Source organism: Coregonus clupeaformis, chromosome 16 (assembly GCF_020615455.1).
Source record: "Coregonus clupeaformis isolate EN_2021a chromosome 16, ASM2061545v1, whole genome shotgun sequence".
NCBI lineage: Eukaryota > Metazoa > Chordata > Actinopteri > Salmoniformes > Salmonidae > Coregonus > Coregonus clupeaformis.
Window position 1 is genome coordinate 43,229,081 of NC_059207.1, and position 27,757 is coordinate 43,256,837.

The window sequence follows — 27,757 nt, forward strand, 5'->3', positions numbered from 1 at the left end:
CACCCTTTTCCCTCATCTTCTCAGTCCCCCGAACATCCTTTCTCCTATCTCCTCTTCAGGCGCTGGTGTCTTGTCCTGTGTGCTCGTTTCTATGTAGAGAGAACACACCAGGAAGTAGGTCATGATGGGTTTCAGAGCAGGCCTCTACTTATCACTGAGGTGAATACAGAATATCTAAGGCCCTATACGTAAACAAATATTTCAATTACAAAGTATTATGCATATCTAAAGTTACAGATACGAAGACAGTGAATGAGAAAGAGAAAAATGGAGAAAGTGAGAGGTTGAGTCTCTAGAATGTCTTGAGCAGCACAGAGAGAGAGAGAGAGAGACTAAAAAGAGAAAGCGAGAGAGGTTGAGTCTCTAGAACAGGGGTGTCAAACTCATTTTAGCTCAGGGGCCACATGGAGAAAAATCTATTCCCAAGTGGGCCGGACCGGAAAAGTCATGGTATATATAACTTAAAAACAACAACTTCAGATTGTTTTCTTTGTTTTAATACGATCAACATACAACATAAAGCTGGAGCCTGAGGACAGTGTGTCCAAAATAGTACAAGCACAACATCACTATTAATCATAAAACACGTCAAGTTTATTTGAAAATTCTAAAGAAAAAGAACACACAAACACACAATGCCTCAGTGATTAACAGAACTGTTTCACAGATCACATAACTATATCAGGGTGTCATTTCTCAGGCAGAAATGTAGATAAAAATAATGAAATCCTGTTCCCAAACAAGTGCAAGAACCACAGAGTCAAGAATAGGATAAATATACAAATAAAATAAAATCAATTAAAAACAATAGCACATCAACATAAAAACATATAAACATAAAGCTGGAGCCTGAGGACAGTGTCCAAAAGCACAACATCACTATTAATCATAAAACACCTCAAGTTATTTGAAAGTTCTGAGGACAAAGAACACACAAACACACAATGCCTCAGTGATTCACAGAAGTATATCACAGAACTATATCAGGGTGTCATTTCTCAGGCAGAAATGTAGATACAAATAATGAAATCCTGTTCCCCAAACAAGTGCAAGAACCACAGAGTCAAGAATAGGTTAAATATACAAATAAAATAAAATCAATTAAAAACAATAGCACATCAACATAAAAACATATAAACATAAAGCTGGAGCCTGAGGACAGTGTCCAAAAGCACAACATCACTATTAATCATAAAACACCTCAAGTTATTTGAAAGTTCTGAGGACAAAGAACACACAAACACACAATGCCTCAGTGATTCACATAAGTATATCACAGATCACAGAACTATATCAGGTTGTCATTTCTCAGGCAGAAATGTAGATAAAAATTATGAAATCCTGTTCCCCAAACAAGTGCAAGAACCACAGAGTCAAGAATAGGTTAAATATACAAATAAAATAAAATCAATTAAAAACAATAGCACATCAACATAAAAACATATAAACATAAATCTGAAAGCGTTGCTCAAACTCCCGTAACAGTCCCGTTATTTTATCTTTGAACCGCTTCATGTCTGCCACATGTTGGGTCGCGCACACATTTTTCAGACAGGGGAAGTGAGCTGCATCACCACCGGCAAGTTGCGTCTCCCACAATGACAGCTTCAACTTGAAAGAACGTATGCTGTCATAATACTGCGTGACAACTTTGTTGCGCCCTTGCAGCTGTTTGTTCAAGTTATTCAGGTGCTCTGTAACATCCACCATAAATGCAAGGTCCTGCATCCATTCTGCGGAATGAAATTCTAACACTGGTTTGCCCTTTTCTTCCATGAACTGTTCAATTTCTTCTCGTAAATCAAAGAAACGCCTCAGCACAGCACCTCGGCTTAACCATCTTACCTCAGTGTGGTATGGCAGGCCATAGATGTGGTCTTTCTCTCTGAGAAGGCTGTCAAACTGACGGTGATTCAGGCTTCTGGATCGGATGAAATTAACAGTTTGGATGACCACCTTCATGACGTTATCCATCTTTAATGACTTGCAACACAAAGCCTCCTGGTGCAAAATACAGTGAAAAGTCAAAAAATCACGTCCTCCATTTGCAGATTGCACTTTCTCTCTGAACTTTGTCATTGGCTACCATCTGTAGCCAGGCTGACAGCGCGGGACCAGTCCACTCCGACCCTGTCCAGCGCGCCGACGAGTGCGGTAAAAATATCAGCTGCTGTCGTTGTATCTGTCATCGGCACCAACTCCACGAACTCCTCGGTGACGGTCAATGTGTCATCAACTCCGCGGATGAAAATGGCCAGTTGTGCAACATCTGTAATGTCCGTGCTTTCATCAATTGCAACCGAAAACGCAATAAATGACTTTACTTTTTGCTTCAACTGGCTGTCCAAATCCACTGAAAGATCGGAAATCCTGTCTGCAACTGTGTTTCTTGTCAGGCTGATATTTGCAAAAGCCTGCCGCTTTTCAGGGCACACAATCTCCGCTGCCTTCATCATGCATGTTTTTACAAATTCACCCTCACTAAATGGTTTTGAAGCCACTGCGATTTCATTAGCAATGAGGTAGCTAGCTTTCACTGCAGCGTCACTGATGTCTCGGCTGTGAGTAAACACAGACTGCTGTTTCTTCAGACCCGCCAACAGTTCATTCACCTTCTCTCATCTCCGCTGTCCTTGAAAGTTGTCATATTTGTCGGCATGAAGACTCACATAGTGGCGACGAAGGTTATATTCTTTCAGCCTAAATAGGATGAAAATTTTTCTTGGAACACTCTGCACTCTGCGTCCACTTTTCTCTTTTTTGACAGAGACATATTGGGGCAATGAGGGTGCCAAAGCACATAATGTTAAAAGTAGAAGCCGTAATAAATATCGCGGGCAAAACAAAGTAGCTCATTGGCTGCACGTGCTTGACCTACTTGCTCTGCCCCGGTATAAACAGTTTGCTTGCTTAACACAATTGCTATTGCGCCATCCAGTGGACGCAATTGGAACAGCAGTTTATTTTATTGAAAAATTGCAGCGCATTTTTATACTTTACAAAATTATTCTACCTTTTTTTTTTTTTTTTTTTTTTTTATCATCTCGCGGGCCGGATTAAACCCGTTTGCGGGCCTGATCCGGCCCACGGGCCGGACGTTTGACACCCCTGCTCTAGAATGTCTTGAGCAGCATACACAGACACAGAGAGAGAGAGAGAGAGAGAGAGAGAGAGCGAGAGAGCGAGAGAGAGCAGTTGAGTCTCTAGGATGTCTCGAGCAGCAGAGAGAGAGTGAGAGACAGACACTGGGACTGGGAGGACCACCATGCCTGGCCACAACGTCTGCACCCAGCAGCCACATGTTCTCTCTGCTGCGCTGCCTCTGTGTCTGCTACGAACATTAGGATTCCTCTACTACACTACACTGCAAGGCTTCAATCACATACTCCACGCAATCACACAGATAAACTATATATACACAATAGTATGTGGACACCCCTTCAAATTAGTGGATTCGGCTATTTCAGCCACACCCGTTGCTGACAGGTGTATAAAATCGAGCACACAGCCATGCAATCTCCATTGACAAACATTGGCAGTAGAATGGCCTTGTTACTTTCAACGTGGCACCATCATAGGATGCCACCTTTCCAACAAGTCAGTTCATCAAATTTCTGCCCTGCTAGAGCTGACCCGGTCAACTGTAAAAGCTGTTATTGTGAAGTGGAAACGTCTAGGAGCAACAACAGCTCAGCTGTGAAGTGGTAGATCACACAAGCTCACAGAAGGGGACCGGCGAGTGCTGAAGCGCGTAGCGCGTAAAAATCATCTGTCCTCGGTTGCAACACTCACTACCGAGTTCCAAACTGCCTCTGGAAGCAACGTCAGCACAAGAACTGTTCGTCGGAAGCTTCATGAAATGGGTTTCCGAGCAGCTGCACACAAGCCTAAGATCCCCATGTGAAATGCCAAGCGTTGGCTGGAGTGGTGTAAAGCTCGCTACCATTGGACTCTGGAGCAGTGGAAACACGTTCTCTGGAGTGATTAATCACGCTTCACCATCTGGCAGACAAATCTGGGTTTGGCAGATGCCAGGAGAACGCTACCTGCCCCAATGCATAGCTGTCACGACTTCGGCCGAGGCTGCCTTCCCTCCTTGTTCGGGCAGGCTTCGGCGTTCGTCGTCACCAGCTTACTAACCACTACCGCCCCAATCATCATCACCTTTGTCTTGTCTTGTCAATCACACACACCTGGTTCTAATCCTCTCATTAGTCCGTGTATAAGTGTTCCCTCTGCCCCCTTGTCCTTGTGGGTGATTGTTATTTGTGAGAGTAGTGTAGCTACGCGTACATTTTGTTGCCAGGGTAGATTTTCCCCTGTGCCTATGTATTATTGGATTCTACCGTTACCGTGTATTTGCCAGGGATGAGAGTTTCCCCTGTGCCTGTTTCGTTGATCGCTATTTGAGCGCATTTGTGTGTCCACGAAGGAATAAACTCTGTATTCGGTGATTACCCTCCTGCACCTGACTCCTTCCATCACACTCACCACAATAGCGCCAACTGTAAAGTTTGGTGGAGGAGGAATAATGGTCTGGGGCTGTTTTTCATGGTTCGGGCTAGGCCCCATAGTTCCAGTGAAGGGAAATCTTAATGCTACAGCATACAATGACATTCTAGACGATTCTGTGCTTCCAACGTTGAGGCAACAGTTTGGCAAAGGCCCTTTCCTGTTTCAGCATGACAATGCCCCAATGCACAAAGCGAGGTCCATACAGAAATGGTTTGTCGAGATCGGTGTGAAAGAACTTGACTGGCCTGCACAGAGCCCTGACCGCAACCCCATCGAACACCTTTGGGATGAATTGGAACACCGACTGCAAGCCAGGCCTAATTGCCCAACATCAGTGCCCGACCTCACTAATGCTCTTGTGGCTGAATGGAAGAAAGTCCCCGCAGCAATGTTCCAACATCTAGTGGAAAGCTTTCCCAGAGGAGTGGAGGCTGTTATAATAGTAAAGGGGGGACCAACTCCATATTAATGCCCATGATTTTGGAATGAGATGTTCACCGAGCAGGTGTCCACATACTTTTGGTCATGTAGTGTGTATATGGTGATAGACATAGTTCAGAGGGAGAACTGCACATACTGCAAGTCGAGTGGTATGATCTCCCTCCCTCTCTCTTTCTCTCTCTCTCTCTCTCTCTCTCTCTCCTATAAAAGTGTAAAGTATGAGGCGGCAAACAGAGGAAATGTGTTGTGGAGGGCTAACAATACTCCTGAGGTGTGGTGTTGTGTGGAGAAACGGTCTGGAGACATTATGGTTAGTACACACAGACAAGAGGAAACATTAGAGAGTTTTTTCCCTCCACAGATGTTGGAAAATAAATATATACTGTTTTAGTCGATGACAGTCTTTCAGTGAGAGAGAGATTCTTGAATAAAAAGGTGTATTCACAAACTGAGAGATAAACAATACTGGATTTTTTTTGGTGGTTTTATTTACATTCATTTCAGTCATCATTTATATGTCTGAAATCTGAATTATAAAAGCTTTTTTCTAAATTGTTAAGCTCTATTTATTGCTGAGGTGTCTTTACCAGTTTATTTTAAACTGCCTCACTTCTCTTCAAATTATGTAAGCTATCTAGGTACCTGATAAATTAATTTCAGTCCATTTCAATGGTTATAGTTTTATCTTTTGAAATTCTCACCTATTTCCTCTGAGCTCAGAAGCACAGTGACTGCTCCTCTTCAGCAGGAGAGGAGAGGAGCTGTCATAACATTTTCTGATGTCCTCTTGGCTCACAGCCCAGGTTTATTCAGGCTGGTACTGCACTTTAGACAGACACATTCATGCTCACAGACAGACAGCCAGACAGATTGGCAGACCTACACATCATCAAGCACATAGACAGACAGACACACAAAAAATATATAACTACATACCTACATACCAACACACACACACACACACACACACACACGCATGCATGTGCCCTGGATATATTCTCAACATGGGAGTAGAGCACAATGCACTCGTAATAACCGTTTTTACAGAGAACTATTCTATACTCATATGTACACTGAGTGTATAAACAATTAGGAACACCTGCTCATTCCATGACATAGACTGACCAGGTGAATCCAGGTGAAAGCTATGATCCCTAATTGATGTCACCTTTTAAATCCACTTCATTCCGTGTAGATGAAGGGGAGGAGACAGGTTAAAGAAGGATTTTTAAGACAATTGAGACATGGATTGTGTATGTGTGCCTTTCAGAGGGTGAATGCGCAAGACAAAATATTTAAGTGCCTTTGAACAGGGGATGGTAGTAGGTGCCAGGTTAACCGGTTTGAGTGTGTCAAGAACTGCAACGCTGCTGGGTTTTTCACACTCAACAGTTTCCCGTGTGTATCAAGAATGGTCCACCACCCAAAGGACATCCAGCCATCTTGACACAACCGTGGGAAACATTGGAGTCAACATGGGCCAGCATCCCTGTTGAACGCTTTCGACACCTTGCAGAGTCCATGCCCCGACGAATTGAGGCTGTTCTGAAGGCAAAAGGGGGTGCAACTCAATAATAGGAAGGTGTTCCTAATGTTTTGTACACTCAGTGTATCTCCATGTCACTTTCCAAATATACTTTGGCTATATTCCCACAGCTTTAAAAAAAAAATATTTTTTTATTATGCGCTCACAGAGTTGACTAACTAAAACATCTACTTTTTAATTATTTGTAAAATAACTAGAGGGCACAAGGCAGAACTATTTATGAGCTAATCAAAAGGAAGCCCAGTGTTTTCTCAGATTCTTACAGGAAGTCCCTGGCTTCCACATTCCCACACTACCGTCCACGCCCATGTTTAGACAGGTACAGAGCAGGGGTATGGGCCCTTTGAGGTGAAAGTAACCATGATACACTTTCATTTAGTTGGCTATCCCCCTCCTCTCACATTGCACTCTCAACAGGCTCAGCCCATGACCTTTAACCTCTGAATCCTGGGGTCAGCCCCATTCCAGGGGCCATTCCAAATTCCAAAGGCTGTACAATGGGCTGGTATGGGGAGGACAGAGACCAGTGACACTGACAGAGTGCAGGATCCCGCCCACAGGGGTCCCCAAGCTGTGCCTGAGTGGCGTTCTGGTTGTGTGCCGAGTGCTAATGTTACATCCCCTTCTGGAATCTGAGGCGTGAGGGTGTGTTCCCAACTACACTGCACCCCTTTGTGTTCTCTCATCAGCCCCACACGGCAGATGCAACAGCTGAGGAGAAAGCCCTTTCCTTCAGTCAAATGACCAAATTGTTATATTTCAGTGTTCTGTGATGTATATAAAGTGTAATATTGGGATGCAAACTCAAAATTGAATACATTTCAACTCCACTGAAAACACTGCTACTGCTCTCTCCTCATCTGACCATGTGTTCTCGCATACCCCGAGAGCATCTGGTCAGCGGGGTGGTGGCACAGGAATCCTCATCTCTCCCAAGTGGACATTCTTTATTTTTCCCCTGACCCATCTGTCTATCTCCTCATTTGAATTCCATGCTGTCACAGTCACTAGCCCATTTAAGCTTAACATCCTTGTCATTTATCGCCCTCCAGGTTCCCTTGGAGAGTTCATCAATGAGCTTGATGCCTTGATACGTTCCTTTCCTGAGGATGGCTCACCCCTCACAGTTCTAGGGGACTTCAACCTCCCTACGTCTACCTTTGACTCATTTCTCTCTGCCTCCTTCTTTCCACTCCTCTCCTCTTTTGACCTCACCCTCTCACCGTCCCCCCCTACTCACAAGGCAGGCAATACGCTTGACCTCATCTTTACTAGATGATGTTCTTCTACTAATCTCACTGCAACTCCCCTCCATGTCTCCGACCACTACTTTGTATCCTTTTCTCACTCGCTCTCCTCCAACACTACTCACTCTGCCCCTACTCAGATGGTAATGCGCCGTCGCAACCTTCGCTCTCTCTCTCCCGCTACTCTCTCCTCTTCCATCCTATCATCTCTTCCCTCTGCTCAATCCTTCTCCCTCCAATCTCCTGATTCTGCCTCCTCAACCCTCCTCTCCTCCCTTTCTGCATCCTTTGACTCTCTATGTCCCCTATCCTCCCGGCCGGCTCGGTCCTCCCCTCCAGCTCCGTGGCTTGATGACTCATTGCGAGCTCACAGAACAGGGCTCCGGGCAGCCGAGCGGAAATGGAGGAAAACTAGACTCCCTGCGGACCTGGCATCTTTTCACTCCCTCCTCTCTAAATTTTCTTCATCTGTTTCTGCTGCTAAGGCCACTTTCTACCACTCTAAATTCCAAGCATCTGCCTCTAACCCTAGGAAGCTCTTTGCCACCTTCTCCTCCCTGCTGAATCCTCCTCCCTCTCTGTGAATGACTTCGTCAACCATTTTGAAAAGAAGGTTGACGACATCCGATCCTCGTTTGTTAAGTCAAATGACACTACTGGTCCTGCTCACACCGCCCTACCCTATGCTTTGACTTCTTTCTCCCCTCTCTCTCCAGATAAATTCTTGCGACTTGTGACGGCCGGCCGCCCAACAACCTGCCCGCTTGACCCTATCCCCTCCTCTCTTCTCCAGACCATCTCCGGTGACCTTCTCCCTTACCTCACCTCGCTGATCAACTCATCCTTGACCGCTGGCTATGTCCCTTCCGTCTTCAAGAGATCGAGAGTTGCACCCCTTCTCAAAAAACCAACACTCGATCCCTCTGATGTCAACAACTACAGACCAGTATCCTTTCTTTCTTTTCTCTCCAAAACTCTTGAGCGTGCCGTCTTTAGCCAACTCTCTTGCTATCTCTCTCAGAATGACCTTCTTGATCCAAACCAGTCAGGTTTCAAGACTGGTCATTCAACTGAGACTGCTCTTCTCTGTGTCACGGAGGCTCTCCGCACTGCTAAAGCTAACTCTCTCTCCTCTGCTCTTGTCCTGTTTGTTAAGTGACAGTGGTCGGGAGAGGTTGTGTTTTCTCTAGCAGGAGGTAAGCTTGGCTTCTTATATGGTGTTGAGTAAAGCTTAAACCATGTATTTAGATTGTAGGTAGGTAGTTGTAGTTAGGTATTGTAGGTAGTTTATTTAGGTAGTTATTGTAGGTTTTTGTAGGTAATTATTGTAGGTAAGTATTGTATACGGCGGAGCCCGGCGAAGCACGAGGCTAGCTAGCTAGCGGGTAGCTACTGGTAACGTTTAGCAACGGTGGATAGTTGTTTCCAATGTTATTCCACGCTTAAGAGTACCTGTAATTAAGCCAGCTAGCTACCTACCATTCAGCTGTTTTTCTAACCTCATTATCTGAGGCATCAACGTTAGGTAGTTAGTAACTACTGTACTTAATTACACCTACTGATTGCAGAAGACAAATGTCTTCTTGTCTGCCACCCAGTCAGCTGGCGTCTGGTAAGTTTGGCTTTATACATAGCTTGGGCTTTGTCGAGTAAGGCTTAATTATGTATTTAGATTGTAGTTATGTATTGTAGGTAGGCATCGTGGGCTGTTGTGGGTAGTTATTGTAGGTTAGCATTGTATTCGGCGGTGCCGGGTGTAGCACGAAGCTAGCTAGCTAGCCGTTTTTCAAACAAAGTCAACACAGTAGCCATTGCTAGCTAGCCAACACGACCAGCTAACTGTACTGTAGCAGCTAAATACAATATATTTGTGCTAGCTAGCCAACGTTTAATTATTGCTGCGTTATGAAAGGAACTAGACACGGACACAAATTATCTGTTTAGTGTGTTAACACACTATTGGTAGTTTGTTGTAACCAAGTATTGGTGCTAAACTGTGTGTTATTGGATGCTAGCATGCTAGTTAGCTATGGCGTCATAGTTAGCTAGCTGAACAAAGTAAGTTGAGTCTATTCCTTGAAACATTGAACCGCTGTAGTTCACAACAATTCTAATTTCTAAAGTGGAAGTTGGGAGAGTTTTTATTCGGGTGGTTCAGTGAAACAATGATAGTTTCTGAGGTGGAAGTTTTGGTGAGGGAGGCCCTACTCTCTCCTTTCCCAGATGTTTAGTTCATTTCATTCCGATCTCCTCTGCATTATTGTAGCCATTTGCTACAGCCTGTCAACTATGCCTCTGCCTATCCCTGTTCTCTCCTCTCCGCACAGGCTACACAAACGCCTCACACCGCGTGGCTGCTGCCTCTCTAACCTGGTGGTCCCTGCACGCACCCCACACCTGGAGTTCCAGGTCTCAGGCAGCCTCTGGAACTGCCGTTCTGCTGCCAACAAGGCTGACTTCATCCCAGCCTATGCTAACCTCCAGTCCCTCGACTTCCTGGCGCTGACGGAAACATGGATTACCACTGAAAACACTGCTACTCCTACTGCTCTCTCCTCGTCTGACCATGTGTTCTCGCATACCCCGAGAGCATCTGGTCAGAGGGGTGGTGGCACAGGAATCCTCATCTCTCCCAAGTGGACATTCTCAATTTTTCCCCTAACCCATCTGTCTATCTCCTCATTTGAATTCCATGCTGTCACAGTCACTAGCCCATTTAAGCTTAATATCCTTGTCATCTATCGCCCTCCAGGTTCCCTTGGAGAGTTCATCAATGAGCTTGACGCCTTGATAAGTTCCTTTCCTGAGGATGGCTCACCCCTCACAGTTTTGGGGGATTTCAACCTCCCTACGTCTACATTTGACTCATTTCTCTCTGCCTCCTTCTTTCCACTCCTCTCCTCTTTTGACCTCACCCTCTCACCGTCCCCCTACTCACAAGGCAGGCAATACGCTTGACCTCATCTTTACTAGATGCTGCTCTTCTACTAATCTCACTGCAACTCCCTCCATGTCTCCGACCACTACTTTGTATCCTTTTCTCTCTCGCTCTCCTCCAATACTACTCACTCTGCCCCTACACAGATGGTAATGCGCCGCCGCAACCTTCGCTCTCTCTCTCCCACTACTCTCTCCTCTTCCATCCTATCATCTCTTCCCTCTGCTCAATCCTTCTCCCTCCAATCTCCTGATTCTGCCTCCTCAACCCTCCTCTCCTCCCTTTCTGCATCCTTTGACTCTCTGTGTCCCCTATCCTCCCGGCCGGCTCGGTCCTCCCCTCCAGCTCCGTGGCTTGATGACTCATTGCGAGCTCACAGAACAGAGCTCCGGGCAGCGGAGCGGAAATTGAAGAAAACTAAACTCCCTGCCGACCTGGCATCTTTTCACTCCCTCCTCTCTACATTTTCTTCATCTGTTTCTGCTGCTAAGGCCACTTTCTACCACTCTAAATTCCAAGCATCTGCCTCTAACCCTAGGAAGCTCTTTGCCACATTCTCCTCCCTGCTGAATCCTCCCCCCTCTCTCTCTGTGGATGACTTCGTCAACCACTTTGAAAAGAAGGTTGACGACATCCGATCCTCGTTTGTTAAGTCTAATAACACTGCTGGTCCTGCTCACACTGCCCTACCCTATGCTTTGACTTCTTTCTCCCCTCTCTCTCCAGATAAAATCCTGCGACTTGTGACTGCAGGCCGCCCAACAACCTGCCCGCTTGACCCCATCCCCTCCTCTCTTCTCCAGACCATCTCCGGTGACCTTCTCCCCTACCTCACCTCGCTGATCAACTCATCCTTGACCGCTGGCTATGTCCCTTCCGTCTTCAAGAGAGCGAGAGTTGCACCCCTTCTCAAAAAACCAACACTCGATCCCACTGATGTCAACAACTACAGACCAGTATCCCTTCTTTCTTTTCTTTCCAAAACTATTGAGCGTGCCGTCTTTAGCCAACTCTCTTGCTATCTCTCTCAGAATGACCTTCTTGATCCAAACCAGTCAGGTTTCAGGACTGGTCATTCAACTGAGACTGCTCTTCTCTGTGTCACGGAGGCTCTCCGCACTGCTAAAGCTAACTCTCTCTCCTTTGCTCTTGTCCTTCTAGACCTGTCTGCTGCCTTTGATACTGTGAACCATCAGATCCTCCTCTCCACCCTCTCCGAGCTGGGCATCTCCGGCGCGGCTCACTCCTGGATTGCGTCCTACCTGACCGGTCGCTCCTACCAAGTGGCGTGGCGAGAAGCTGTCTCCGCACCACGTGCTCTCACCACTGGTGTCCCCCAGGGCTCAGTTCTAGGCCCTCTCCTATTCTCCCTATACACCAAGTCACTTGGCTCTGTCATATCCTCACATGGCCTCTCCTATCATTGCTACGCTGACGATACACAACTAATCTTCTCCTTTCCCCCTTCTGATAACCAGGTGGCGAATCGCATCTCTGCATGTCTGGCAGACATATCAGTATGGATGACGGATCACCACCTCAAGCTGAACCCTGGCAAGACGGAGCTGCTCTTCCTCCCGGGGAAGGACTGCCCGTTCCATGATCTCGCCATCACGGTTGACAACTCCGTTGTGTCCTCCTCCCAGAGTGCGAAGAGCCTTGGCGTGACCCTGGACAACACCCTGTCGTTCTCCGCTAACATCAAGGCGGTGACCCGATCCTGCAGGTTCATGCTCTACAACATTCGGAGAGTACGACCCTGCCTTACACAGGAAGCGGCACAGGTCCTAATCCAGGCACTTGTCATCTCCTGTCTGGATTACTGCAACTCGCTGTTGGCTGGGCTCCCTGCCTGTGCCATTAAACCCCTACAACTCATCCAGAATGCCGCAGCCCGTCTGGTGTTCAACCTTCCCAAGTTCTCTCACGTCACCCCGCTCCTCCGCACACTCCACTGGCTTCCAGTTGAAGCTCGCATCTGTTACAAGACCATGGTGCTTGCCTATGGAGCTGTGAGGGGATCGGCACCTCTGTACCTTCAGGCTCTGATCAGTCCCTACACCCAAACGAGGGCATTGCGTTTATCCACCTCTGGCCTGCTGGCTCCCCTTCCTCTGCGGAAGCATAGTTCCCGCTCAGCCCAGTCAAAACTGTTCGCTGCTCTGGCACCCCAATGGTGGAACAAGCTCCCTCACGACGCCAGGACAGCGGAGTCACTCACCACCTTCCGGAGACATTTGAAACCCCACCTCTTTAAGGAATACCTAGGATAGGATAAAGTAATCCTTCTACCCCCCCGCCCCCCCCCCCAAAAAATAAAAAAAATAAAAATAAAAAACATATTGTAAAGTGGTTATCCCACTGGCTATAGGGTGAATGCACCAATTTGTAAGTCGCTCTGGATAAGAGCGTCTGCTAAATGACGTAAATGTAAATGTAAATGTAAATGTCCTTCTAGACCTGTCTGCTGCCTTTGATACTGTGAACCATCAGATCCTCCTCTCCACCCTCTCCGAGCTGGGCATCTCCGGCGCGGCTCACTCTTGGATTGCGTCCTACCTGACCGGTCGCTCCTACCAAGTGGCGTGGCGAGAAGCTGTCTCCGCACCACGTGCTCTCACCACTGGTGTCCCCCAGGGCTCAGTTCTAGGCCCTCTACTATTCTCGCTATACACCAAGTCACTTGGCTCTGTCATATCCTCACATGGCCTCTCCTATCATTGCTACGCAGACGACACACAACTAATCTTCTCCTTTCCCCCTTCTGATAACCAGGTGGCGAATCGCATCTCTGCATGTCTGGCAGACATATCAGTGTGGATGACGGATCACCACCTCAAGCTGAAGCTTGGCAAGACGGAGCTGCTCTTCCTCCCGGGGAAGGACTGCCCGTTCCATGATCTCGCCATCACGGTTGACAACTCCGTTGTGTCCTCCTCCCAGAGTGCGAAGAGCCTTGGCATGACCCTGGACAACACCCTGTCGTTCTCCGCTAACATCAAGGCGGTGACCCGATCCTGTAGGTTCATCCTCTACAACATTCGGAGAGTACGACCCTGCCTTACACAGGAAGCGGCACAGGTCCTAATCCAGGCACTTGTCATCTCCCGTCTGGATTACTGCAACTCGCTGTTGGCTGGGCTCCCTGCCTGTGCCATTAAATCCCCTACAACTCATCCAGAATGCCGCAGCCCATCTGGTGTTCAACCTTCCCAAGTTCTCTCACGTCACCCCGCTCCTCCGCACACTCCACTGGTTTCCAGTTGAAGCTCGCATCTGCTACAAGACCATGGTGCTTGCCTACGGAGCTGTGAGGGGAACGGCACCTCCGTACCTTCAGGCTCTGATCAGTCCCTACACCCAAACGAGGGCATTGCGTTCATCCACCTCTGGCCTGCTGGCTCCCCTACCTCTGCGGAAGCACAGTTCCCGCTCAGCCCAGTCAAAACTGTTCGCTGCTCTGGCACCCCAATGGTGGAACAAGCTCCCTCACGACGCCAGGACAGCGGAGTCACTCACCACCTTCCGGAGACATTTGAAACCCCACCTCTTTAAGGAATACCTGGGATAGGATATAGTAATCATTCTACGCCCCCCTTATAGCCACCCCACCCCCCAAAAAAATATAAAATAAAAATAAAAATAAAAAAACATTGTAAAGTGGTTATCCCACTGGCTATAAGGTGAATGCACCAATTTGTAAGTCACTCTGGATAAGAGCGTCTGCTAAATGACGTAAATGTAAATGTAAACTCTATATCTGACATGGTACAGGTGTCTTCTTTTTTGTAAGCCCATAACCATGTGTGTGAGGTGTATACTTTTGTTTGAAAGTAGATTTGTTTAAGACTACCAAGAAACACTCTGTGTGACCCTGATTTAGCCCACTGCAGTAATTGAAGGGCTCACTCTTTCTATTAATTAAATTATATCCATGCACTATTTATATTCACTAATTCACAACTGACTATGGAAAAACATTGATCCAATAAATACATACTAAGAAAAAGTGCTTTATGATTGCTGCCTGGGGTGGACTGGTATGGTGAAAAATGTATGCACTCACTAACTGTAAGTCGCTCTGGATAAGAGCGTCTGCTAAATGACTAAAATGTAAAAATGTAAATGTTTTGCATGGTCATCATAACACCATTGGCACATCCAGACGAGCAGTGTTTCTCGGTATGGGAGACCAACAGATCCACTGCTAACAAGTTGACTTGACTAGAGTTACTTGACAAGAGATGAGGATCTCAATAGCAATCATTAAACCACAACAAAACCCATGACAATGCTTTCAATCTATTTTATGCTTCACTATTGACCTGAAATACTGTATGACTCCTCACAAATATGCCACAATGTCATGGCATGCGACCACTCTCCCCTCCCAGGCGTGCCTGCTTGACCTGGTATGCAGCTAGCTGTCCTACGATGACAGTGCACATTCAGGCCTCACTGTGACCTTGCCTCGCTGGGGGACATCTAAACTTTAAAGGGCTCAGGACAGCTGTGTGTGAGTGTGTGTGGTGTGTGTTGTACATTTCCCTGCCCACTTACTAGCTCTCTCATTTCTCTGGGACTAAGGGACTTGAGGACGTCTTCCCATCCAGCACTGCCAGATAGCCACAGCGCACTACTAGCCTGTATCACTATTTTACCCTTAGCCACCATGGGGGCCTACATTGCCAAGATGCTGCCTCCCACTGTCAGTAGCCTGGTCTTCCTGACTGCAGCCAGTGTAGCCACCAAGAGAGGCTTCCACATTGAGGACATGGTCTACTTCTTCACCGTGGTACGAACCATGACAAGACACTGAGATGTTGACGACGCGCATTAGTGTATTACTGACACTGCTTGTGAGTGGGACTGAGTGTGTGTAACATACTTGTAAGTGATTGTGCAGACAAATTCAAAGAAGTTATGATTATCATTTTAATACTGAAGAAAATGCATTGTACAGTCATTTGTGTCATTTATTAGGGGCGCATGTTTACAACCTAAAGTGTGGGTCTACCTTTACGTTGTGTTTCTATCACTGCTAACCTACCTACCTATTTGTTGATGGCACTGTGTCCTGTCAGAACTGAAATTAACAGAAATGAAGTTACTGTGTATCTGTTTAACCCTAGATTGACCATGACGTACCTAGATTTACCATGACGTACCTAGATTTACCATGACGTACCTAGATTTACCATGACGTACCTAGATTTACCATGATATACCTAGATTTACCATGACGTACCTAGATTTACCATGATATACCTAGATTTACCATGATGTACCTAGATTTACCATGATATACCTAGATTTACCATGACGTACCTAGATTTACCATGACGTACCTAGATTTACCATGATATACCTAGATTTACCATGCGTGTGACGGGCCAGGCCTCTCCATCATATGTTTCATGAAGTATGAGATCCTGGAGTACTTCAGCGTGTACGGAACAGCCATCTCTATCTGGGTCACACTGATAACTGAGTGTAAACAGCATTGTATCGTGACACTGTAATGGCCCATCCTCAGGGTGTGTTGTTAAGTGGACTAAAACTATTTTCAGAGAACAAGTGAGCTCTGCATGCAGTATCACTGAACAGTTATTTGGAAGCATGTGCTGTGTCTGTCTCTCATGCTCTCCTGTACACACATGCACATTTTAATCTCTGTCTTACACACACATGAACACTTGCATGCATGTGCGGACACACACACATTCACACCCTCTCTCTCTATATTTTTATATTAGCTTTAGGGGATTTTGATGAGCCAAAGTTCTACTCTGACCATGTTTGGAGTGTTGACCTGTGCTCTGAGGATCTACCAGGACCGCTGGGGCTATGGGATCTACTCTGGACCAATAGGATCAGCAGTATTCATAATCACTGTCAAATGGGTGTGTGAGGACAACTTACAATATGGCTATGACAAACCCTGATAACAATATGCCCTAAAATTGTCATGTTTACAGTAATTTGATAGATATCTCATAATCTTGTCAATGTGAAATATATACCAAAGTTCATGCTTGGTTTTTTAGGTATTGCCTAGCAGAATTGCATTGATTATCTCATCTCTTCGACTGAACCTATGTTGTTCTAAACTGATCCTGTGGACTGTATCATATTTCAGTTTCAGAAAATGAGAAAAGAGCATATACACCCAACAGGTGGGACCTGGATGCTGCTTCGGTGCCCTGGCTCTGATGCTCCGCTTCTTCTTTCAGGTATCATCACAACGCAATCTCCCTAATTCCCCTTGCCATTCACAATGAAGGCAATACTAAATGTCAAACCTTGTTGAGATGTGTTCGGCTTGCACAAGTGGTAACAAATTGACATCAAAAAGTATATATTTTTTTGAATGACTGATTTCAATTCGTTTTGCAGGAGTGGTAACATGCCTATGTCCACAGTTTCTACCACCTGTCTATGGCTGTGTCCTTCATGCTGCTGCTACCCAAGAAGAACCGCTATGCAGGGACAGACAGCAACCCTGACGAGCTCGGCTGCTACACCCTCCTCTGCTGTGTATGACACCTTTTTTATCTCAACAATGCACAGGGTTTCAGTGCTGTAAACATGTTGCAGGAAGCACAGAACAAGTTAATTTCAGCTTGTTCAATGAGTAGTTTAATTGTGGCTATACTGTAACTTAGATCGGGTCTCTCCAACCCTGTTCCTGGAGAGCTACCGTCCTGTAGGTTTTCGCTCCAACCCTAATCTAGCGCATCTGACTCTAATAATTAGCTGGTTGATAAGCTGAATCAGGTGAATTACAACTGAGGTTGGATTTAACACCTACAGGAGTGTAGCTCTCCAGGAACAGGGTTGGAGAGCCCTGACTTAGATAATCATTCACAGTGACTTCAATAGTGCTTTTACCGAAGCTGCCATGTCTACAGTTGAACAAACATACTTGCTAAATTGCTAGTCAGATAGAATGTGCTGTAAGCTCCTATAGTCACCTTTGCTTCTAAACTCAGCACTAAAAAATATTACTTGTCTCTCCAACACTTCTCTAACTCCAGTGATTTACAAACTGGGCCCCAGGAACCCCAAGAGGTGCACGTCTTGGTTTTTGCTCTAGCACTACACAGCTGATTCAAATAACTGATCATTAAGCTTTGATTATTTGAAACAGCTGTGTAGTGCTAGGGCAAAAACTAAAATGTTCACCTCTTGGGGTCCCCAGGACCAAGTTTGGGAAACACTTCTCTAACTTTTCTCACTCTGTCATTTACTATCAGACGCCCTTTCCTGCTTCTACGAAGGAGAAGAAGGACAAGAAGAAGACCCCGTCTCAGACAATTTGGACCATTCCCACTGAACGGCCTTGGACACTGGCCTGCAGCTCACCGACTCTTCCTCTGTACAACCCACCAAGTACACCTGTTAAGAAAGCACTGGACATCAACACTACACCTGTTAAGAAAGGACTGGACAACAGCACAAAGACTGTTAAGAGGGCACTGGATTTCAGCAGCACTAAACCTGTTCACAAAGGACTGGACATCAGCAAGCTCAAAGAACAGAATGGCTGGAAGTGGCCCCACAAGACAGATAAACTTTTATAAGTCAATTGGTCTTGGTGATGTCCAGAGAGAGAGAGAGCAAATAGAGAAATATGTCATACAATTAAGGGTTACAGGGACACAGACATCATCCGAAAAGGTCAAGCCCTGTGCTGTGCCCTCAAGGACCTGAAGAGTATGGCTGTCTCTTCTGCCTTTACAGAAAACAGGAGATCAGCCCTCTACTTCAAAACACGGGGAGACTGACAGGGAGAGGGTTCCTGAGGCAAGCCAGTAAAACTGACTGGAAAATGTGTGAGTAGCACAAACAGACAGACATTTTATCTCTCCAAGATGAATAAATTGTCTTTCAAACGTTTCTCAGGAGGACATTTTGTCTGCTCCTCTCTCTCTGAGAAAAGAGCTATGCAGTTAAATTCGGTTATGAAAATTACAAGATTGTAAAAGCACATTTTACTCGCTTTATATATCCCCTAGGTGCCAAACATGTCATCTGGTGCATCAGACTTTTGAGTGCAGCGGAATCCGGTCCAGTCACTAGGCTGTAAACCAACTGCAGTGCTTTGGAATGTTTAGAATGTTTTTGAGGCGGCAGGTATTTATTCCAGTAAAGTGAGTGACCAAGCAACTTTGACTTTATTTATTAATTTGCAGCCTCATTCTCTTTAACCATTTAGATGATGAACTATACTTTATACAATGCTTATTTATTTCAATGGGAAGGTTTTTATTTAACCGTGATGTTTCACTATCATGTATGTAAATATTTTTTAAATAAATATTTGAAAATAAAATGTTGATGCTTCATTTGATCTGATTCTGCATCCTTGTTTTAGCTATGGATTTGAGCAGAGACACCTCATGTGAATGGAAAATAACTACCTGAATCAGTAATTTTGTATCACCATTGAGACAAACCATGACTGGCACATAATTGAAGCAGCACTAATCCACTTAAAGCCCTACACATCATAAAACTGCAAGACTCCTACATTTCCCTTTCATCACGACATAGTGGCGTGCGTTAGCTGCACGTCACCTGCTCCGAACACTAACCAAAGATTACAAACGTGTTCTGCATGTCTTAGACAAAACAGTCTCCAGCCAAACGTGAATGAAACTCCTCCGGTTCACCATTAATTTTTTGACAGGGGGCCAAGCCACCAGCTCCTGTGCCTAGAGAAAGGTGTTTTTGTCTGGGGTAGAACCTGGCGGCCACTGGGATCTCCTGGCTGCATTTCCCATTCCTGACAGGACAGTAACCTGAAACTTTTATTACGCGGGTGTGAAACACTTTTCAGCTCCTTTACGACCACCGTCTGTCCCAGACCACATTGTTCAGGGGCTGCAGCCCACACACACTGTCTGAGGGAGCTGAACCAAGCACCATCCCCACTGAGACAATACGTTGTAAGGCGGCGGCCGACCACGCTCTCCAAATGGAGCGACTGAATGTCAACACCACATCTGATGATTGACATCAGTCTGGGCATGGGCCCCCGTGGTCGTCTGCACCAACATTGAACAGACACCATTGAGAGGATTTGGGTGGTACCCGGCGTACTGTGTATGAACTTACTTTTATACTACTTTCTCCGCTATTCCACACTGCTTGTGACTATGCCACTGCTCTCAATAAATTATTATACCGGCAAGGGGAGCTTGAGTAGACTTGGTACTGTACACTCATTCTGGTCACAAATGAATCCAAATGAAGTATTGTATGTTCAGTAATTGAAATAGCTGGTATGGATGGAGTGCATGTGTTCAGCTACTGCTGGGGGGTTTTCTACAGGGTTGAGTGTCACAACTCCTTTCTCCTCATCAGATGTTACTACAGTGCAGGGAGGGTCAGCTGCTTCTCTCTCTCCTGTCTCCACCATGTACAGTATGCTACAATCCCTGCTAAAATACCCAACTATTACACACTGTAAACCAAATATTTTAACTCTCGATCTATTTACAGTATCAGTATGAATTCAATCTATACACTTGTCTGGATAAATATTTTTTAATTTGGCAAAACATCCTTTTCAGACAAATTTCCAACACTAAACAATCTGTTAAAAATAAAGATTTACTGTATACTGTTTAAAAAATTGCCCATCAGACAATGGCATTACCATTCAACTATATTCTCAAGCTTATAGAACCGACACAATAGAGCTACAGTACAGTATCTCCATCCTTTCTATCTGTCATATCATTGAACTGCCTTCATCTAACTGGCCCACCTATTCCCTTTTGTCACACGCCCTTCACGTCTCCATATGCCTGTTCATCATATCTATGGACATAAACAATACAACAAAAATCCCATATCAAAATCGTTGTGCCCTGACAATCTAGATTAATGGATCAATTAAATCCAAACAGGTGAGGTGGAACTAAGGAAAACTGTGCCTCTACTGACACCTGTTGGATTACGAACAATATGGTACCATGACAACCTCTACATTACAATGGCCACACTCAAGCCCAGAGTGCTGAAGAGCAACAGTGGACCAACAGTTCCACCATGTCAACCTAACAGTAGTAAACGCCATAGTGTTGCTGCTCATTTGGAATTCACTCCAAACCCCCCAAACTTCCTCCAGTGGTACGGTCTGTTCTTAGAGCCCAGTGCAGACTGCTCCTGTTCCACTGTGCGGGCGGGGGCCAGATGGGGCCCGTCATACTGCAGAGGCTGCCGCCATTCGAGGGCCAATCGCACTGCTCGCTTCACCTGGCACAGCCAACACAGGAAGTGCACCTTTGATCAGTATGAGAGATGCTCTCAACGGGTGGAAGATCCAACTAAAATAAATACTGATCAATGGTGAATGTGAGTGGAAAGCATGAGCTGAGTGTTTTATATGATTTGGTGAATAAGAGGTGTGGAAAAGAGAGTTTGAAGGGCTTTATTGAGTGATCTCATTAGATGAGGGTAGATTAGTTTGTCTGTCCCAGTGTCTGGATGTCTTCCTGGTCTCGTACCTGCTGGCTGATGCTGACAATCTGCTGGTACACGTCCTGCGGGGCCACACAGGCTTTAGGAGGCTCCGCCCCCTGGTCAAACTGGTCCTCTGAGGATTGGCAGTCAGACTGGCTGTCTGCATCATGTGACAGGGTTATCTTGTCAAGCCCACTGCACATTCTGGGGAAACAGGTTATGGAAATCTGTAATTAGCTTCCACCACAGTTAGTTTGTACACTTTGGGACTGGTGAACACACCCATATTTAGCCTATGAAAGGACTACAAAGCACTTCCAATTGAGACTCTCCATTGAACAAGCTTCTTTGTAGTCCATGAGAAGGCTTCATCTGGACCTGTGCAACTGCCCTTTAAACCAAATATGTCAAAAACATTAAAGTACTTGAGGTGTGCTTAATTTAGCTTGGATTCTGCACTTTGGGAACTATTCCACTGGTTCTATTGTACCTGGCACACTAAACCAAGTGAAGATTAAATATTTGACATATATCTTTCTGACTCAGGTCTGACCAGTTTTAGCAGTAACAGGGAGGGGTTGCAGACACACAGTGCTAGCCTAACCTTAGCACGGAGGATGCAGATTGTTTGCAGGCCTGGATGCTGTCCATCAGCTGGGCTTTGACCGTCCTGGCCGTTTCACTGGACAGAACCTCTGACACGGAGCAGCCTGGGAACAGACTCAGCAGCAGAGGGACCACCTACACACACACACAGACAGACAGATAGAGGGACAGATTTACTACAGCAGTCAGTTCTGCACCGTGGGAGTTCCGCACCACTTTATGAAACATTTATTACATAAAATGAAACGTGGGTTAAAAGAAAGAATCAAGCGTTCATGTATTTATAAAAAAACATGTTTGGTTTTCCCCCCAATCTGCATAGGAAACAAGTGGTGAGAGCTTTGTACTTGCATAACTCAGGCCCTTTGGTATTCCTGACAAAGTCACATTAAGCCCTAGCCATAAAAGCTCAGAAAATCTGGTCCATAGTTTTTGTACAGACCGAGGTTAGTTTTATGGATAGAGTGGATGAGACATATAGGCGTTGAGGGTCTTGCCTGATCATTAGTGGGGTCCAGGACGAGGGTACTGATGGCATCCTGCTTGGCCCCCTCCACGTTGGGCAGTTTACTGTGGGCTTTGGCTCGGTTCTCATAGTACCGGCTAACGCCAGGGTTGTAATTGATGGCCTCAGAGAACTTGTCAGCTGCCTCCTGGTACTTCCTGTGGTGAAGACAAGAAACAGTGCTGTGGATGACAGACTGAGACTCACCGGTCCTGGTAGCAGTTTGTTCCCAGGGTGTTGTGGATGAGACTCACCGGTCCTGGTAGCAGTTTGTTCCCAGGGTGTTGTGGATGACAGCGAGGCGGATCCAGATGAACTGGTCATCAGGAGTAATCTCCTCCGCCTGCTGGTAGTCAGCCAGGGCAAACTCCCACTCGTCCTGCTTGAAGAAACAGTCTGCACAAACCACAACAACCTTTATAATATCAGAGGTGATGTCTACTGTCTACTCAGATGCATTCATTCCTAAAACTGGATGTAATGGATGTAGGAATAGCCGCGGGAAGTAGGGGTGCTGATAAATCCGAAAAAAAGAAAAAAAATCCACAAAATTTGTGTACTGGCCCTTTATTACTCCTGTATGAGTGGACAAAAATTGTCGTCAGCAGCGTGGGGAGAAAAACATTCTCAGCACCCCCACCCTAAATATCTTCCCACGGCCATGGACATAGGTACTGACTTTATGCATGAATGTATTCAAGGTGTATGAGATATGAAATCACATCACCAGTCACTTTAAACACATTCTCTTTTGATCTCAGAGACTCCTGCCCACCGTCTATATTCACACAATATTGTTATTTCACAGGGCCAGACTTCAATTGCACTTTTTTCAAGAGGGAGCCCACAACCTTCCTCACCTAATTTCACCTTAGCCAAACTCACCTCCTTCGCCTCCACTTCCTCCCACCCCCTCAGACATACCTCACTTCCCTCATCTTCCCCTCATCTCCCCTCCACTCCTTTCCCCTCCCCTCCTCTCCCCTCCCCTCCTATCACCTCCTCTGTTGATATAGAGGCCACTCTCCTCCTTCTGCTCCTCGATGGCCTTGTTGAGCAGCATGACTGCCTCTTTGTAGAAGCTACGGGAGAAGCACTGCACGGCAAAGTCGTTGTAGGTGAGCACCAGCTGGACCTGGGCCTCCTCCTGCACGGCCCTCCAGTCTTCCTGGGTGTGTCCGCTCAGCTCCGACCCCTGGTCTCCCTCGTCTCCAGCCTCACTCAGCTCCACAGCCAGGACCAAGTCCTCAATGGCAGCAGTAAAGTCTTTCAGCCTGCGGTACAGAATACCCCTATAGTGCAAAATACTACATTTTAGTGTATAATAGACAGTATGTATCCTCATTTACTATAGATTGGTAGAGAAGCTTATCCTAACAAGTACATGTAGATGTATATCTCTTCAGTGGTAGCGGAGAATGGTCTGGTAAAATGGGGTCAGGCATGTATCAGATAAACCACAGGCCTAATCAACACCCTTGCTTGCTGTATCAGAACCTGATAAAATACTCTGCCATCAATACCTGAAGAGGTAGTGCTGCCCAGTCTCAGGGCAATGCTCCAGGGCCATGTTGATCTTGGTCAGGGCCTCTGTGAGCTCCCCTGCCAGGGCCCTGCTGACTGCCTGCTGCCTGGCCCTCTCACTGGCCTCCTCTAGCTGGTCCAGCAGGGCACCTGCCTCTGGGCACGACGGACTGAGGGCCAAAGCTGACCTCAGATCATGGTAGCACATTTTTACCTGTATAGAGAATGGTGCTGTTATTACATTAGAATGCATGTAAATGAGACTTTTGATCATTTATATAGATAGGCACTAGAAGGCGATGTCAGAGCAGATAAAAGTGGCAATGACGTCACACGTGTTGAGCAAGTTCATAAGCTATTTGTCCCTAGGGTTACAACTAGAAATCGCCACACCTTTGTTATTTCTAGCATGGTATTGTCAGATATTGCCCAGTGTTAACACAGAGGTAACGGAGTGTGAGAGTGTACTGCTGACCTGGCTGAGCTGTTTGTGGAGCCGTGCTCTGAGGGTGAACAGATCTGCGGTCTGAGAGTCTGCCTCCAGCCAGTTGCTGACCAGCCTCAGACAGTCAGTATAGCGGCCCAGGGCCGTCAGACATGCCAGGCTACAACAGCAACAAAGGGGGACACTTCAGTAGTTCACACTTTAAATCTTAGGTGAATAGCACCATCGCCTGGCTGTAAAAGGAGTCTGTCTGTCTGTAGAGACGGCTGAGGTTAAAGGATCGCACATGACCTCCTTACGCCGCGTCCACACAGGTTATTGCCGTACGGTACATTTTACGTAGACTTCACAATCCATGTGCCGCATCACAACTAAACGAATCACACCACACATTAGCAACTTCTTCTGTGGTTTACTAATGGTACCGCACGGCAAAGCAGGTTTTAAAAATCCAACACATGCGACACACTGCACGCAGTGCCATGCACCGCAACCTAGTCCCGCAGATGAGTCGCAGCGGTGCAGATTGCCTCCCAATGAAATGAATGGACATCTGCCGGAATGGATACAGTTTGACGTAACCGGTATGCACGAGGCGTTAGGCAGATAACATATGGATACAGCCAAAGAAAGTGTTTGTAAATAGTGGAAACAGTAACACGTCTATTCATTTTTATGCACATAGCTCTCCATGTGAATACCTCGTATTTCACACTGACCTCCTCATGTGATATGACCTGCAGCTAGGCTTTAGCTCAGCAGCCTTGGCAAACGACTCCAGAGCATCCAGGAACATGCCCTTATCATACAAACATTGGCCCTGTGGAGCGGACAATATTTGATATATTACAAACTGTTTTCAAGTGAAAGCAAGAGGTATTTCATTAGTGCTGGATGCTTGCTTGACTGTGTAGGAATGATCATCCTGTCTGAATCTGAGACTATTCTAAGAAGATCACACAGCAGGCCGCTTTGGGGGACAGCCTCCCTTCCCACTCTCACCTGTAGGTAATAGATGAATGCCAGGCGTGTGTGTAAGGTCTTAGCCTGAGGCTCCAGGAGGCAGGCATGTCTGTAGCTGACAGCTGCAGACTGAAAGTCACATAACTGTAAATAGGCCTCCGCCTGGCTCACATAGAGCTGGGTCTGGAAGTCAGGACACATATGACAACTTAAGACAATTATTTCAGACAAATAATCAATCTCACTCCCGTCTGTTCTACTTCCAACAGCAGTTACTGAAGATTTTCAGAATGATTTGGTACTGATGTCAATTTATGTGGTTCTGTACCTGTTTCGGCTGAAGATTGATGGCTTTGGCGAAGCATGTCACAGCCTTTGAAAATTGGGACTCTGCCATTGCCTCTTCTCCATTCTCATAGCTGCAAATTGATAAATCTAGGTGAGAGTGACCATTTTACATTTTAGTCATATAGCAGACGCTCTTATCCAGAGCGACTTACAGTTAGTGAGTGCATACATTTTTCATACTGGCCCCCGTGAGAAACGAACCCACAACCCTGGCGTTGCAAGCGCCATGTTCTACCAACCGAGCTACAGGAGGCCTATGGCAACTCATCTTCAGAGATCCTATAGACATGTGTGATCAAAGTAATACATTGTCAAAGAAGCTGCATCAACCTGTTGCCATGTCAAACTCACTGTTCGATGGCTTTGTTTGTTATAACGTTAATGAGATCAGACCGGTCCCCTCTCCGGCATTCAGATGATAGGAAGATGCTGCTGGACCCAAAGAGGCGGCAGATGGCCTGTTTACGCCGCGCCTCCACGAGCACTTTATCCGATACAGCAGTGGGGAAGAAATCCCTGTCGTCGTCGACCTGTTGGTCCATCTTCAGAGCAGGAACAGCCATGCCTTATATTATGCAGCTAACGTTACCTAGCCATTTGTTGGCATTCATAGCTAGCTAGGTAATGTAGGGGATAGCAAAATTGGCTACTTTATAATTCTAACGTACCAAAGTATTTGCATATAACTGGCTAGCTAGCTACTTAGCTATTAGTGCGAAAAGTTTCTGCACAGCTGTTTTTCTCTCTTTGCTTTCAGTGTTGATAGCGCCATGTAACCAAGGCAACGAACGAGACGTGGGGATATACCATGCCCATTCTGTCTGGCTGTCTGATTAATCACAAGCATTTGTCGCATAAATAATACATTTACATTTTAGTAGACGCGCTAGAGCGAGTGAGTACATACATTTTTCATACTGGCCCCCCGTGGGAATCGAACCCACAACCCTGGCGTTGCAAACGCCATGCTCTACCAACTGAGCTACACGGGGCAACAATTTCAATTGTAATGTTTTGAAAACTCTTTCAACCTTTAACTTGAGTGGAAAAGGAGAAGCGATTTGTTTTACTCGGCCCAAAATCGGTCCATGAAAATAGGCACACGAAGTGAGGAATTTTTGTATGGAGGTCAAGGAGAGAGTGGGCTGATTCGATTATGCTGAGCCGCGGGACACGCCCGTGACGTGCAAAAGCAGGGAGGGAGTCGCGACCTTCTCAAATCGAACAGTAATCTGCGCCGCTCGGTCATGTTGTCAACAAGGCACCATGTGCACCGTCCAGAAACATACAACATCTATTTTCCATAAAACATATGTGTGAATTTTCAAACTAGTTTTAATTGAGAAGATAACGCGTTTTTTTTAATCAAAGGCAATCATGTGAAAACAGAATCCTTATCATTACTCCTCGTGCTTAATTACGTCACTTTTGTTTTGAGCCGATTTCGCCATGGGCTTTGAACGGGGCACCTGGCTAACGCACGGGAGGCAGCCCGGTTCCAAAACGAATACAATCAACTTCACCCGGGTCAGATTAATCGAATCCCCCCACAGTGAATTTGGTCAACAACCATTTGTATTGCTAATGTCCTACTTGAGGTGTATGTGATCGAATAGAAATTTCGTAATAGTTAGGTTGTTACAAATGCATTGATAAAAGTGGACGCACGTGGCAACTAAAAAACGTTTAAAAACGAAATGAGAGGTGTCCCTGTTGTCATAGAGATAGATAGAGGATATAATCCGTTTTAGCATTGACCTTGCCATTGAGGGCTGCCACCATTTTAAAGTAGTTAACTGGGTGGGATTCCTATGAGTTGAGAGCAATCCACCAATGAAGAAGAAGAACATTTACTATGGAGATTGCCTCAATGGCGCTGTCCATGCTTTTACCGACGCTATAATGGCACAGATTCAAATATGAGTCCTCTATCTATCCTTATGGCCTGTTGTTCACACGCGTATCTGCCCTCTCATTGGCTAGATGGGTCCCACCTGATCTCGCCTCGCCCGCCTTCCATCTTTGAGCACATGTATTTCCATTGTTAGAGCGGTCACTTGACCGAAGATATTTATAACTAGCCCAAGATAATTCATCTGTGTCGTTTACAGTGGGCGCAAATGAAGCATGGTGGGCAAAGCCATGAACGAGCTAGCGATATTCTATTGGCGCGTTGTAGCATGTATTTGCGTATTTCCGTTAGGGA

The 27,757-nt window shown here is 46.0% G+C and overlaps 1 protein-coding gene and 1 pseudogene across 3 annotated transcripts; one reads left to right on the top strand and one right to left on the bottom strand.

The window, feature by feature from the left end:
• Positions 1–10: 10 nt before the first annotated feature.
• LOC121584676 (tetratricopeptide repeat protein 16) lies at positions 11–26,466 on the bottom strand. 3 transcript variants are annotated; one of them, XM_045225931.1, is made up of 12 exons: positions 25,903–26,466; positions 25,532–25,622; positions 25,243–25,386; positions 24,960–25,060; positions 24,271–24,400; positions 23,795–24,009; positions 23,271–23,563; positions 22,526–22,667; positions 22,264–22,429; positions 21,765–21,901; positions 21,205–21,364; positions 11–89 (listed from the first exon to the last, which is right to left on the bottom strand). In XM_045225931.1, the coding sequence occupies exons 1-12, from the start codon at positions 26,112–26,114 to the stop codon at positions 45–47; spliced, it is 1,836 nt and encodes a 611-aa protein (XP_045081866.1). In that variant the 5' UTR covers positions 26,115–26,466; the 3' UTR covers positions 11–44. The 3 variants fall into 3 exon arrangements, with proteins under 3 accessions (XP_045081866.1, XP_041756647.1, XP_041756646.1); XM_041900713.2 differs by lacking the exon at positions 11–89 and adding an exon at positions 20,231–20,953 and having other exon boundaries at positions 25,243–25,332; XM_041900712.2 differs by lacking the exon at positions 11–89 and adding an exon at positions 20,231–20,953.
• Positions 15,272–18,963, top strand: LOC123492757 (annotated as a pseudogene).
• Positions 26,467–27,757: the final 1,291 nt, after the last annotated feature.